The 12942-nt window shown below is 40.3% G+C and overlaps 6 protein-coding genes across 6 annotated transcripts; 2 read left to right on the forward strand and 4 right to left on the reverse strand.

The window, feature by feature from the left end:
- Nucleotides 1–93: 93 nt before the first annotated feature.
- On the reverse strand, nucleotides 94–1876 carry BDF20DRAFT_842379 (uncharacterized protein). The gene is made up of 2 exons (XM_053079496.1): nucleotides 1482–1876; nucleotides 94–1405 (listed from the first exon to the last, which is right to left on the reverse strand). Exons 1-2 carry the CDS (start codon nucleotides 1785–1787, stop codon nucleotides 134–136), a joined length of 1578 nt encoding a protein of 525 aa, XP_052940306.1. The 5' UTR covers nucleotides 1788–1876; the 3' UTR covers nucleotides 94–133.
- A 1139-nt stretch (nucleotides 1877–3015) lies between these two features.
- Nucleotides 3016–3942, forward strand: BDF20DRAFT_831133 (uncharacterized protein; the record flags this gene model as incomplete). Its single annotated transcript, XM_053078421.1, has 3 exons — nucleotides 3016–3133; nucleotides 3431–3562; nucleotides 3851–3942. The coding sequence occupies 3 exons, from the start codon at nucleotides 3016–3018 to the stop codon at nucleotides 3940–3942; spliced, it is 342 nt and encodes a 113-aa protein (XP_052940307.1).
- BDF20DRAFT_842382 (uncharacterized protein) lies at nucleotides 3778–4639 on the reverse strand. Its single transcript, XM_053079497.1, has one exon. The coding sequence runs from the start codon at nucleotides 4440–4442 to the stop codon at nucleotides 4116–4118; it is 327 nt and encodes a 108-aa protein (XP_052940308.1). The 5' UTR covers nucleotides 4443–4639; the 3' UTR covers nucleotides 3778–4115.
- On the reverse strand, nucleotides 4511–5080 carry BDF20DRAFT_842384 (uncharacterized protein). Its single transcript, XM_053079498.1, has 2 exons — nucleotides 4841–5080; nucleotides 4511–4756 (listed from the first exon to the last, which is right to left on the reverse strand). The coding sequence occupies exons 1-2, from the start codon at nucleotides 5040–5042 to the stop codon at nucleotides 4719–4721; spliced, it is 240 nt and encodes a 79-aa protein (XP_052940309.1). The 5' UTR covers nucleotides 5043–5080; the 3' UTR covers nucleotides 4511–4718.
- Nucleotides 5081–5184: 104 nt separating this feature from the next.
- On the forward strand, nucleotides 5185–9742 carry BDF20DRAFT_997011 (CRM1 C terminal-domain-containing protein). Its single transcript, XM_053085430.1, has 13 exons — nucleotides 5185–5233; nucleotides 5310–5390; nucleotides 5491–5592; nucleotides 5676–5748; nucleotides 5819–6068; nucleotides 6173–6425; nucleotides 6503–7651; nucleotides 7733–7837; nucleotides 7911–8408; nucleotides 8476–8629; nucleotides 8726–8956; nucleotides 9037–9211; nucleotides 9294–9742. The coding sequence occupies exons 1-13, from the start codon at nucleotides 5225–5227 to the stop codon at nucleotides 9469–9471; spliced, it is 3258 nt and encodes a 1085-aa protein (XP_052940310.1). The 5' UTR covers nucleotides 5185–5224; the 3' UTR covers nucleotides 9472–9742.
- Nucleotides 9743–9990: 248 nt separating this feature from the next.
- On the reverse strand, nucleotides 9991–12867 carry BDF20DRAFT_831135 (uncharacterized protein; the record flags this gene model as incomplete). Its single annotated transcript, XM_053078422.1, has 7 exons — nucleotides 9991–10060; nucleotides 10172–11556; nucleotides 11634–11964; nucleotides 12103–12203; nucleotides 12270–12417; nucleotides 12596–12644; nucleotides 12756–12867. 7 exons carry the CDS (start codon nucleotides 12865–12867, stop codon nucleotides 9991–9993), a joined length of 2196 nt encoding a protein of 731 aa, XP_052940311.1.
- Nucleotides 12868–12942: the final 75 nt, after the last annotated feature.

Genomic DNA, 12942 nt, shown 5'->3' on the forward strand with positions numbered 1-12942 from the left:
GAGGAGGTATTAGGAGGAAAACAAACAAACAAACGAAAAAATATATATATGTATAAAAAAAAGAAATGCGAGCGTCCTTTTTCTTTCTTGTTTTTTTTTTTTTTTTTTTTTTTTTTGCTTTTTCTTCTTGTCTCTATATCTGATTGAGAAAGTTTTGTAATTGATGATCATCCCACAGATCAGAAGGGTCATGGCTGAAGGGATGATGTTGTAGTGGTAATGGATGAGGTTGTAACTGAGCTTCTGGTGGCAAAGGTAAAGGCATGCTGGACAGAGGGGTGCTCTCCTCCTCCATCCTGTGGCTGTCTTGTTCTTGTGTGGGAGCAGCAAAACTGGCACGTAATTGAGACGGTTTCATCGCCGATGTGTTTGTGTTGGTGACAGCAGACGGCGAAGGAACAGCAGCAGCAGCCATGGCATGGTAAGGAGGATAATGAGTATAAAAAGCGGGGGTAGGATGGGGAGCAGAAGAAGCGAGCGTATCACCTGCCATCATTTCATATTGGTGTTGTAGATTTAAATGAGCAGTGGAAATAGAATTATGGCGGATGGGAGGTGTCGCATAAGGACTGTGATAGTTGTAATAGTAATTGTATACATTTTTGGAGTGGTGGTGGTGAGGTTTGTTGTGAGTCAGCGCTGCCGACACGCGACGATGTGTCATGGGAACGCTGGCTGATCCAGCAGCAACAGTATCAGCACCACCAGGAACAGCCGCGATACCGTTCATGGCTGGCAGTGGTGGTGGTGGTGGTGGTGGTGCAGAAACAATACCATGCTTTCGATGGATCATCCTACCGTGTTCTTCTTTTAAGCGATGCATGAGTTCAGCTTTGCGACCTGTCGCTGATAAACCTCTCTCCCTTAGCATTTCTTTCAATTCTGCTACCGTGATATCGTCAAAGTTTACTTTTTCAAGCTTTTTATCCAATTGACGACGGTGTTGTTCAGGATCCAAAGGAGCTTTGTGGTTGACATTATTGGCTTGATGGGATCGAATCAAACGTTTGATTTGTATAGGTAGCGGCACTTTGGGTTGCTGTTGTGATTGTGGTTGTGGTTGTTGTTGTTGTTGTTGTGGAAGTGGAGGTTGTGAAGGAACCATGGGGTAAGAAGGCTGTTGCTGCTGCTGTTGAAAGGAATAAACAGGGTCTTGTGGATCAGGCTTGTTTTTATGAAAGCCAGGTGGGACAGATGAAGAACGCTTTAATGTGGAATAGTGGTCAAAGGCATCTGGCCAGATGTAGTCTGGATAATCATCATTGGCTGCTGTGATTGTGGGGTGCATATAATTGGCTGTGGAATAAAACTGTGTAGGCGGTGAAATCATATTGGAATCATTCATGGAGGAAGAAGAGGATTCGGGAGAGCGAGAGATAAAGTCGTTGGTAGTAAAATGACTCATCTAATGGAGGAAAGAAAAAAAGATTTAGTCACAGTACGCATCCTCCAAGAAAAAAAACCACCAAAAAAAAACGTACCATTTCAAAATGAGGTTGCATTGGAGGGGAGGATTCATATAAATTGAATTTGGTGGGCATAGGCGACATTGAACTTTCATGCAACGTATTTGTATTGGGTTGTTGCATTGGCATCGTATTATTATAGTTGATTTGATTCATGTCATTGACAGAAAAGGGTTCAAAGGGACTGATCAATAGGTTCATATCATCCTCCACGGCAGCTGCAGTCGCTGCTGTGGTAGCTGTGTTGGTTACTGCTGTGGAGGGTACAGCTGCCATAGTGGCATCCATAGTGGGTGAAAATGAGGGATGATTATAATACATATGCGAAAAACAAAAAAAAACTAAAAAACTACAATTGTTGGTTTGATCTAAATAAAAAGAGAAAAAGAAAAGAAGGAAGAAAAAAAAAAAAAAAAAAAAAAAGAGTGTAAATTGAAAGGTTGGACAAAAAGAACAAGTCTATTTAAGCTATCCCTTTATATACTGGAATACACAGAAAAAAAGCGGGAGATCAAAAAGAGGTCCACACTCGACCTGTTCCACTCTTCACTTTCCTTTTTAGAAAAAATACAGTTACATTGGTTTCAAATACCCTAAAAAGAATAAATAACGGAAATCTGAACTCACAAACAAAAAAGAACTTTTTTTTACAGGAATAGTCCTTAAAAAAAAGCTTTTTTTTTTTTTTTTTTTTTTTTTTTTCTTTTTTCTTTTTGTGGTCTTTTGAGTACCCTGGGTTTTTTCATAAGGGATCGTCTGCAAAAGAGTAATTTTTTTTTTTTTAATTTTTAATTTTTTTTTTTTTGTTGTTACAAGTTCATGATCAGCTTGGCAAAAGGGAATTCATGCATTGTTTTGGAAATTGAATCATCTCCCGTTTCCCCTTCCTTTGTGAGGCGGCAAAGAGAATAAAAGTCAATATCCTTTCATCCTCTTCTCTTCTTCCCCTTCTCGATCCTTTTTTAGGCTTTTTTCGTTCTTTTAAGCTTAAAAACTGACGTAATGAAAAAGAAAAAAAAAATGAGAGATAGCAAGTAGGAAATTCCCTTTTTCTGATCCTCCCTACCTCCACCGAATAAATTTCTATAACAACATACAACTGTCACTATCGACCTGTTTAAATAGAACAAATTATGACATAACTCTTTTTATTTTATTTTTTTGATTTTATTTTATTTTATTTTTTTTTATTTTTTCAAAGAAACAAAATATCATTTTTTTCATAATAAAAAACAAGATCCCTTTCTACAAAAAAGGCGCCGTGCTCAACAATAAACCCATCAACATGTCAACTGTGCAATATTTCGGGTTACACGTTGTCACGGAGGCCAATCCGTTCCTCAGTTTCCTTTTCATTGTCACCTTGTTTCGAAAGGGGAGGGGAATACAAAATCCATAAAAGAACTTTTTTTATTACACATGAAAATGTTGTCCAGAACGCTTTTTTCCCCCTTCTGTGGCTCTTTCTTTTGACTTTTTTATCCATGGTTGAGGAAATCAAAAAAAAAAAAAAAAAAAAAAAAGTTCGTCTATAGAGGGTTTTCCATCAATGCTTTTTTCTTTTTTTCCTTGGCCGGGTCTTTTTTTTTGCGTTTCTCATTTTTTTTTTTTCTTCTTCTCTCTTTTAGTAAGCGTGTCAACTAAGCCAATCATTCTTTCCATCCGGGGTAAGTTACAAAAGGAACCTTTTTTTTTTTTTTTCTGGGATTTTAACTGCAAAAGGTAAATCTGTAATAAACAATGGACGGATCGTCCCAGATCTCGCTATATAAATAATATATATATATACTTGAAAAAGACGATAGGTTATCCAAAACACTTTTCATCCCTTTCGAAATGTCATAGAGAAAGTGAATCGGTTTCCCATCTATTCTATTGCGTACAATAGAGCCATCTTGCCCAGCTCTTTTTTTTGTCGTCTTTCTTTTATTAACAATAACCCCTTTCTGAAAAAAAAAAAAAAGATACGCTAAAAGTATACCTTTCCACAAAACGATTGGTTCCTAAATGTTGGGAGATTTCTTCAACTCGCACGGCTCTTTTTTTAGGTGTCAATTATGGAAATAAGACCGCAGTAGACACCCCCTTTGTTAAAGGTAAATTAAATTATACAACAAAAGCTCTGTTTTTTCGCCATCACACACTTACAACGCACTGGTAGTACCATCTTTTTTTTTTTTTTTTTTTTTTTTTTTTTTTTTTTTTTCTTCCCCTGTTGTTGCATGAAAATCGCACGTTTTTTTTTTCTCTCTCTTTTTTGAACAAGGCTTTTTTCGTCAACAAACAAAAAAATTGATTGAAAAAACTCGCTCTTTCCCGTTAGACCCGACGAATACAAATTCTGTTTGTTATTTTTGTTTTTTTTTTTTTTGTTTTTACTTCAGGTACACTAAACAAATGGGCGCTCAAATTGTTTGTTTCTGATTTAGGACCTTCAATAAAAATTTATTTCAAAGACCGCTTAAAAGAAAATTAAAATCGCATGTTCGGTGCTATCCACATCACAAATCCGCCTTTCCATAAAAACAATAAAACCCCGTCCCCACAAAAGAAAAAAGAATAAACGGCAAGGTTACGCCAAGAAACTTGATGTTAAAAAGCCCATGACTGAAAAAAGTGTGTAATCTAGATACAAATATGACTCAGCCATCAATACAGTGGGGATATTCGCAAAAAGGTCTTGTCATAATCAATGAAAAAAATCCCAACTGTAGATCTATTTATCCATATCCCAGCATGAACGATTGGCTTATGAAAGCTTAGTAAGAAAGTGTGTAGATTAAAAAAAAAAAGTGGGGATAGGGGGTTTCTACCCGAATACGCTGCTACGGGTAAAAAAAGAAAAAACCATACACACTTCCATAGCCAAGAAAAGCTATGCACGGTGATACCTCCATGATATATCAGATAAAGCTTGGCATACCTCTGGTGAGTATCCTTTTGCTTTCTGTGTAGATGGTCCATAGCAATGACCATCAGCAGTAAGAGCAGTCATAGGCACTTTGGTTCATTCATCCTCAAAAAGAAAAAGTCACATGAATGGGGGCGGGTTGGATAGTTTATTGCCACTCTATAAAAATACAAAAATTCTAAACACACACACACACACACACACACATGGTATCCTGATCCAACGTCGTAAGGTATGGAAAAGCTAAACATTGGCCTAGAGATTCCTGTCTGCTTTCTTTGGCTCGCTGTCCCAACTGTCTGTTGAACGCGAAATGAGCTGTTCCCTAGTCATCCTAAAGCTTATTTTTCATGATGCTTGTAACGCGGCGGTTCCTGCCCTATAATTTCACAAACAGAGAAAAATAGACTATTTGTATCACTTTTCGTCTGAAAAAGCAAGCTCGAATTCAAGTCGCTTTTACCTGGTTGAGATCTTAGGCATGTCAAAAACAAGCCAAACGGTTTCGCCACATCAAGTGGCCATTGTGTCAAACCTTCCAGCACATCTTCTAAATGACCATTACAGCGATGTTGCTGTGGTTTTCGTTTCGATGTATTGCTATGCTTATTGAATTCAAACTTGGCATCCTGTTGATCATCTTTATTATCGTCTTTGTTGGACATGTTTAATTTTGAATTCCACAAAAAAAAAAAAAAAAAAAATAGCGGAGGCCCCTGTTTTCTCTTTCAAAAGAGTACTTTTTTGCAAAGCGAATATATTATGTAATATTTTTAAACATCACGTTCCTTTTTTTTAATCTGGCTCACCTTTTTCCATCCATAAGCATTGCTCTTCCGTTCTTCATATGAATAATGTACAAAGGCTTTTACTCAAGCGATGGTCGTTTTCTTTTCCTCAAGCTTATCTCATGATCCCCTTTTTCAAAATAGTTATTCCAGTCTGGAGAGATCGATGTACAGCAATTCGATCGTGTCGTTCAGTCATTTTATGAAGGCACGAGTAATGCAGAAGTAAAGATGAAAAAAAAAAGTGTCACTTTTGCCTTTCCTACTGTATTCTTATAAGGCTTACATCATGAAAACTATCTACAACTATTCCTACGGGTGTTAGAGACAAAATGCACAAAACGTGCTGACTGAATTCAAGAGTCATCCGGACGCTTGGCAGTGTGTCGACCGCATACTTGATCGATCGTCTCGTATACAGTCTAAAGTAGGATCCATCAGTGAGCCATTCATGGGTGAAGGGGTCCTTTTCTTTTCTTTTCCCAGACTAAGAGTTAAAAAAAAAAATAGTTTATAGCGCTTGGTATATTAGAAAACTTTATAAAAGTCAAGTGGAACTTGTTGCCTTTGGAACAAAGATTGGGTAAAAACGTTTATCTTTGAACCGTCGAAATGAGAATTTATTCTCATTGTTTGTTGGCTTCACTCTCTAGTGATTCGTGATTACATTGTCAAATTGATCATTGACAGTCATCAAAGTACGGTTCATGATAGCAGCAGCAATAACAACAACAACAACAACCGGTCTGCGGCTTATATCAACAAGTTGGATTGGGTCCTTGTGCAGATCTTGAAAAAGGATTGGCCAACGTATTGGCCTACCTTTATACAAGAAATTGTTGATTCTAGTCTCGCCAACGAAACCATCTGTGAGAATAATATGAGAATATTACAATATCTCAGGTAAATGAGTTGAGGAATAGACATAAAAACATAAATATACACACACATATAAATATATATCAATGAAGCGTATAAAAAAAAAAAAAAAAAAAAAATACCCCTAGTGAAGAGGTCTTTGACTACTCGGACGATTACATGACAAAAGCAAAGATGCAAAAGCTACGAAAACAACTCATGGATGAATTCAGTCTTATTTTCGATTTGTGCAAAAGAATCTTTATCTCGTCCACACAAACGCGCCCGGTGTTCAATCGTTCTCTTCTCACTACCACCTTACACACATTCTTAAAGTTCCAAAGCTGGATATCGCCAGACATGATACTACAACAGGACTTACTGCAACTGCTACAGATAATAGTTAACTGTCATTTTCTTTGGAAAGGGGGGGGGGTTAAACATGAATGTACACATGACTCATCGCACATTCTTTTTAGCTAAGAGACGGAGACAACGAACAAAAAAACCTGATTATACAAAGTTTCACAGAAATCGTCAAAGTAGTCTTCAACAGCAGCAGCAGCAGCAGCAGCAGCACAGACATGGAGCAGCTGGCACAGCATCGTTCTATCATTGACCTTATCGTGACAGCCATTTATCATCAATTTCTCGGGGACACACCTGCCCTGTTGGCCGAAGAAGACGAGGATGTGCTACAATCGCTATGCACTCTCCTGACGTCTTCTCTCACTCTTCCATATATCGCAGTGTCCTCCTTGCCAACCGACACGATGCGCCAATGTTGGGCCTACCTATTACACATGACATTCGCTTCTTCGGACGAAAAAGAGCTGCGTCAATTAGGCTTGACCTATTGGCATCAGCTCATCCTTTCGTTGAAAAATAACAAGACGGCTTCTCCATGCCATCCTGCCCTTCCTCCTGTGTTGGAACAACTCGCCATCGAAACAGTACAACACATGATGCCGCCAGACGCTGTCTTATACGTGCAGCCCGATCAAAGAGAATTTGTCCAACTGAGCCACTCGGAACGCGTGCTACCTCAGTTGATGCAGGATGTGTTGTGCAACATGGCCGAGTTACCCTCCTTCCATCATCCTCTGCAACAGATCCTCACCGACCGTATCCACAACGCACTTCTCAGCCCTTCGCCTGCAAACTGGCACGATCTTTACCGGTGCGTGTGGGCCACTGGGGCGCTCATTCACAAACAAGCAGCACTCGACCAGAGCGACGCCTTGGCCAGAGCTCTCTTACTGGAGAAATTATACCCTGCCATGCAAACCCACGGCAGTACGGACGATCCATATGCCTGGGTGCTCTTCTCTTGCGCTGTCTATATAGCCGAACAATCCCGCCCACCCTTTTTGATGGAGCATTACTGGAACTTGACCTACAGGCTGCTGGAACGACTCTTCCAAGCGGTTGTCCTGCAGCAACAACAGCCCATCATCGAAGACGGTATAAAAGAATTTTGTTTGCACGCTCTACTCAAATTGTCTGTAGAATGCAAGGAAAACATGGCCATGTCATCCACTCACATCAACGGACACATCATGCCCTCCTTTTTGTCCATCCTATTGGAAAAATGGGAACTCATCTACCAGCAGTTGACTCCAGCACAGGTAAACGTTTTGCGTGAATTCTCTTTGCCTTCATTTTATCCCTCCTCTCATTGTCATCTTATGTTGCATGGATAAAAAAAGTTGGAAACGATGTATGCTATCCTAGGCACTGTGATAACAGCTATAGCACGGGAGCCATCCAAACGCGCCACTTTGCAGGCAGTGATGAATACGCCTAATCGACTGGTAATCAATAAATGGTCTCCAAACCCTAGAGTCGTCTTTTCACCACCTCTCTCTCTCCCTTCTTTGCCTTTAGATAACGAAAGCATTCAATCACCCGTCAGCACTCTTACTAGAACAACCCTTCACCCCTTTGAGATCTGTGCTGAACGTAGTCAAGATCAATAAGGCCATCTGTTTATCCGCCAAGTCGACTGTTTATCAATACCAATGGGTCGACATCCAACCCTCTTTCATACAAGCCTATACCATGGCCGCTCAGTATATAGTGGAGAGCAAGAGAAATGGCTCTGTACAATTCAAGCTCATGTGGCAAATCAGAAAACAAATTTTAGAGTTACTGGAGGCCTATTACAGTACTAGTAGTAGTAGTAGTAGTAGTAGTAGTAATAGTCTTCGCCATGCTGAGGACAGTCCTTCCATCGAAGACGAAAAAGCCCTTATGCACCTCTTATCCCTCCCCTTCGACTTGGTTTACACTGCCTTGACAGATTTCAAAAATAATGCACTACCCGCCGAGAAAAAAGAGGCTACCGTCTTGAACTTGCTTACAACCATAGTAACAGCAATCCATGTGAGTGGACGAGGAAGAGAGGAAGAAAGAGAAAGAATGGTTTTATGAACGTTTCTTTTTCCTATAGAACCCTGATCGTTGCCCACAATTTTTTCAACAAGTGATAGATGTAGCATTTTCAACCACCTTGCCATTCATCACGTCCAACTTTATTGATTACCCAGAAATCCGTCGAAATTTCTATAGCCTGTTGAAAGTATTGAATGAATGCTGTTTTATGTGTAAGTCTTTTCTTATAGGAGGCAGTGGTTTCCCCCTCCCCCCCCCCCCTCTTGTCAATCTACTCACCTGCTCTTTTATATGGATGCTTCCCATAGATTTGTTTCAAACATCTTCTTTATTTCAGTTAAACATAGACAGCATATTATGGGGCACAAAACATAACCTATCGGATATCTCTCATCTCGCCCTTCAGATATGTTTACATATGATAAACTTTGTACCTCAGATAGAAGATGAAGACATATCTAGTCTCTTTTTTGAGCGCTATTATGTACGCATTCTAACAGATATACTGGAAGTGCTGGTGGATCCTGATTGTAGAAACGGTAATGTATTACGTTTTTCATACAGATGTCCCTTTGCGTGCTTTTATATTCATCTAGAGATCGTCCCATCTTTGGATTAGGGTTCGAATATCAAAGTCAAATATTAGCAAGAATGCTGGCTCTCGTTCAAGAAGGAGAGATTTACACGCGTGTCTTTCCTCCTGAACAAGTGTCAGATCCGCTCATGTCGAACGTTGACTTTTTACAGCAGTATGTTTTAAACCTCCTTTGCAACGCATTTCCATTATTACAAAGGTGAGTTTGAATCACTTTACACTGTAGAAACGGATGAAAGGAAAAGAAGGACACGAAAATGACGTGTTGTTTTTTGGAATAGGGATCAAATTGAAGTACTTGTCAAGGGCATGTTTGATTATAGCGACGACTTGGAGAGATTTCAAAAAGATATCAGGGATTTCCTGATTGATATCACAGAAGTGGGTGAAGCAGGAGAAGGACAAAAACGCGAGCAAGAAGAACTAAATGCAGAATTAGAATTGCTGAGAGATCTATGATCTATCCGACGACGACGACTCTCACATAGTTTAAATAAAGTCTATTTGCTTTTGTGCTTTCTAGGATGTTGTTCATTGTTGATGTTGCTTGCTATCCCCACTTTTACCCGATCAGGACGTTAGATAGTTATCGTTCATGTTATCAATAAACGCCCTTTGCAAGTGTGTAGGTGCATGTCCCTTTATTGGGAATGTCTTGCAACACTTTTTTTTTCCCTTCTTCCAATGAATGATACTCAATCGATATATATCTTACAAGCACAACGTGAATGATGGGGAGACTATCCCTCTCATTCAACTTTTTCGAAAGGAAAAATTTCAATGGTATACGGAAGCGCAATCCCTCTCTCATTACAACAAAAAGACCGAATAGAGGAAAACACTTTTTGTATACTCCATACATGGTGTCGTAACGTATTTATTTAAATTCAATTCGAAATAACGAGAAAGATGGGTTGTTTTTTTTTTTTTTTTGGCAAACGAACGTATTTACATAGCAACAGCTCTATCCACTATACTTCAACGACGAGACCTTTTGCTGCTGTGGTGATCATCATGAGACGATGAATCCCTGTCATGCCTTTTCCGTCTATTTTTTTTTTTTTTTTTTTTTTTTAGGTTTTAGTAGAGTAGGTGAAATGAGTCATACTATTTCCTTTTTGTTTATAAAGAGAAATCAATAATCAATGAGTGAACTTACGATTCAGAGCGTCCGTCTTTCGAGTCATCACGGTCCCTCCCACTTCTGCGACTACTGCTATCTCTTCCTCTATCTCGGTCTCGTCGACTGCTATCACGGCCTCTATCGGAGCGGTCTCTGTCTCTGTTTCTATCACGATCGCGATCACGATCACGATCTCTGCTGTCCCGGTCTCTCTCTCTCTCTCTATCGCGATCTGACCTACTATCTCTGTCATCTCTGTCTCGTCTTCCGCTAGAAGATCCTCCTCTATCACGACTATTATCCCTATCGCCTCTGTCTCTCTCTCGATCTCGGCTATCTCGGCTATCGCGACTGTCCCTTCTATCTCCTCTTGCTTGATTATTTCCGCCCAAGGGTGACGAAGTCGTCGGCCGCCATTGACCAGGAGAAGAGTTACCACCTTGTTGCTGTGGCTGCTGCTGTTGTTGTTGTAAATGTCTTGGTAAAGGAGATCTGCCTGCACCTGCTCCTGCACCTCCTCCTCCTCCTCCTCCTCCTCTCATGGAGGCTTGGAAATTGTGCGGCGGTAGGGGTCGACCCATGGGATTGTTTGTATTAGGTGGTCCCCCTCTAAAATCTTGGCCATCAAATCCCATCGCATGGGGTGGTGGGGGCTGTGGCATACCAGGAATATTTGGATTAAAGAACGGCATACCCATAGGAGGCCCTCCAGGCATATCAGGATGTGGGAACATACCCATGGGTGGCATGCCTCCAGGAGCACCCGGATGACCAAAATCCATGGGCCCACCAAACATATTACCATTCGGATTGAAATGTAAAGGAGGGGGTGGACCATGGGCAGGATGAGGTCCACCGGGAGGTCCATGTTGCATGTTTCTCATCATATTGTTCATATTTCTGCTCATTTGCTGCTGCTGTTTTGGCTGTTGTTGCCTTGGGTGCATGACCTGTTTTAAATTGTTCTCTTCCATATGATTCGTTTCGGCTGCTGAAGGTGAAGGTGGAGATGGGAGCTGATCCATAGGGCTGTCGTTCTCATTGTCATGCTCTCTATTTTGTTGTGCTTCTGTTGATGACGAGGCGGTGGAAGGTGACGATGTAGATGGAGTAGGCTTATTCGGTTGATGATGGATGGCTCTGTTTGCTGCATTGGGAGGTCTGTTCGCATTGAATTGGCCAGGTGGGGGTCGGTTACCACCACCTCTCATGGCTGCTACTGCCGCGGCTGCTGCGGCGGCTGCTGCTGCCTGAGGATTATTGGCCATACCCATGGGTGGTAAACCCATCATGGCTGGGTTTGGCATACCTGGCATACCGGGCAGACCTGGTAAGGGCATACCGCTGCCATCCAACATGTTGGGTGGCATCATCATACCCATAGATGACATAATATCTCCCATATCCATCTCTCCCATCATCTATTATAATTGAAACAAGAAATTTTTGTTACATCACGAAGCAAAAAATAATGCATCGATTGTCATCATTCCCTCACCTTTTTATTTTCACGCAACAATTTTTGTTTGGCGCAATAAGCTCTCCATGTCACTTCATTGAAACCATAATTGAAATAATCTGTAATATCAGCGCCTGGTTTTCTCCAAGGCTTGTCTTCTACATTATCCAAATCTACATCGACAATGGGTTGACCATTGTATTCGCCAATAGCTTCCAGGTTGATTCCTCCTTGTGTCGTTTTTTGAGCTAATGATGTATTCGCTGTTCCACCAGCAGAAGCATTGTCTGCTAATGCTTTCGCTTGTTGGCCAGGTTTAATGTTGACAGGTGCCGAGGAGGTTTCATTCTTTCTAGAATCTGATGCATCTCTATTATCGGTATGCATATATGCGTACATAAGTGTACAGCATCAAAAAATATGGAAATTTCTTATCAATATCTCATATGTATCCACAGATCGATGTATCTCCTCGTTCTTTGAGTTTTTTTCGACATTTTTACTTTACCCTTGAGAATGCTTGTTTTCTTGGGCTGTTTGATTGCCGTCTTCACCCTCTGCCGCTTGCTCCGTCTCCTCTTCTTCGGGTTCTATGATAATTTCGAGATCCTACTCTTGTAAAGGTGAACATTCGTATTTCTATCTCGTTTGCTAATTTATAAATACACACTTTACATCATCGCTATCCTCCTCTTCTTCTTGCTCTTGTTCAGGGTCTACAAAATTTGTATCCACTTCTGCTGCGGGTATATCTTCGCCCATATCGGTATCCTGGCCGTCTTTGATATCTTCACGTACTGTATCATCTAGATTATCTTTTCTTCTAATAGAGTAGACACAGATAAAATGAAGGCTATCAATATATCATGCCTCTCTCACACTTTCTTGATGCACTACTTGAAATGCACAACTTTACTCTTCAGCACTAAGATAAGAGAATTGAACAGAGGAGTTCAGTATCCACGTGAGTGTTTCCCTTATTTTGTTTGAATAAGCCTTACTCTTTTGTATCATTCTCTTCTTCATATATATCATACAAGTCGTCGACATCTGACACAGAATTTACAGTTCGATAAAGAAATTAGCCTTCATTACATTCTATGTGTATGTGTGCATAAAGCGCGTGTTTTCCATAACACTATCTTGTAGTATGAGTTTTACCTTCGTTTACGTTCAACTGAGAGGTGCTGTTCAACCTACTTGATGTACTATTATCAGGCATGGCCGAAGTTCCGTACAAAAATTCTTCATCTTCATCGATCTGATTGTCCATTTTGAAAAGAGAAAAGTATTAAAAAAAAAAAAGAAAATAGAGACAGAGTGAGAAACACAAAAAGAGATATTTTTT

This window comes from Mycotypha africana (assembly GCF_025528875.1).
Source record: "Mycotypha africana strain NRRL 2978 chromosome Unknown BDF20scaffold_1, whole genome shotgun sequence".
In the NCBI taxonomy this organism is placed as follows: Eukaryota; Fungi; Mucoromycota; class Mucoromycetes; order Mucorales; family Mycotyphaceae; genus Mycotypha; species Mycotypha africana.

Bases quoted from the DNA above. Each gene is read 5' to 3' on its own strand.
- BDF20DRAFT_842384 (XM_053079498.1), bottom strand. From the start codon at position 5,042: ATGTCCAACAAAGACGATAATAAAGATGATCAACAGGATGCCAAGTTT. The intron at 4,757-4,840 runs GTAAAAGCGACT...GTGAAATTATAG, and splicing joins ATGCCTAAGATCTCAACCAG to GGCAGGAACCGCCGCGTTAC.
- BDF20DRAFT_842379 (XM_053079496.1), bottom strand. From the start codon at position 1,787: ATGTATTATAATCATCCCTCATTTTCACCCACTATGGATGCCACTATG. The intron at 1,406-1,481 runs GTACGTTTTTTT...TTCCTCCATTAG, and splicing joins TGCAACCTCATTTTGAAATG to ATGAGTCATTTTACTACCAA.
- BDF20DRAFT_997011 (XM_053085430.1), top strand. The intron at 8,409-8,475 runs GTGAGTGGACGA...TTTTTCCTATAG, and splicing joins CCATAGTAACAGCAATCCAT to AACCCTGATCGTTGCCCACA. The intron at 8,957-9,036 runs GTAATGTATTAC...TCTTTGGATTAG, and splicing joins GGATCCTGATTGTAGAAACG to GGTTCGAATATCAAAGTCAA.
- BDF20DRAFT_842382 (XM_053079497.1), bottom strand. From the start codon at position 4,442: ATGGTCATTGCTATGGACCATCTACACAGAAAGCAAAAGGATACTCAC.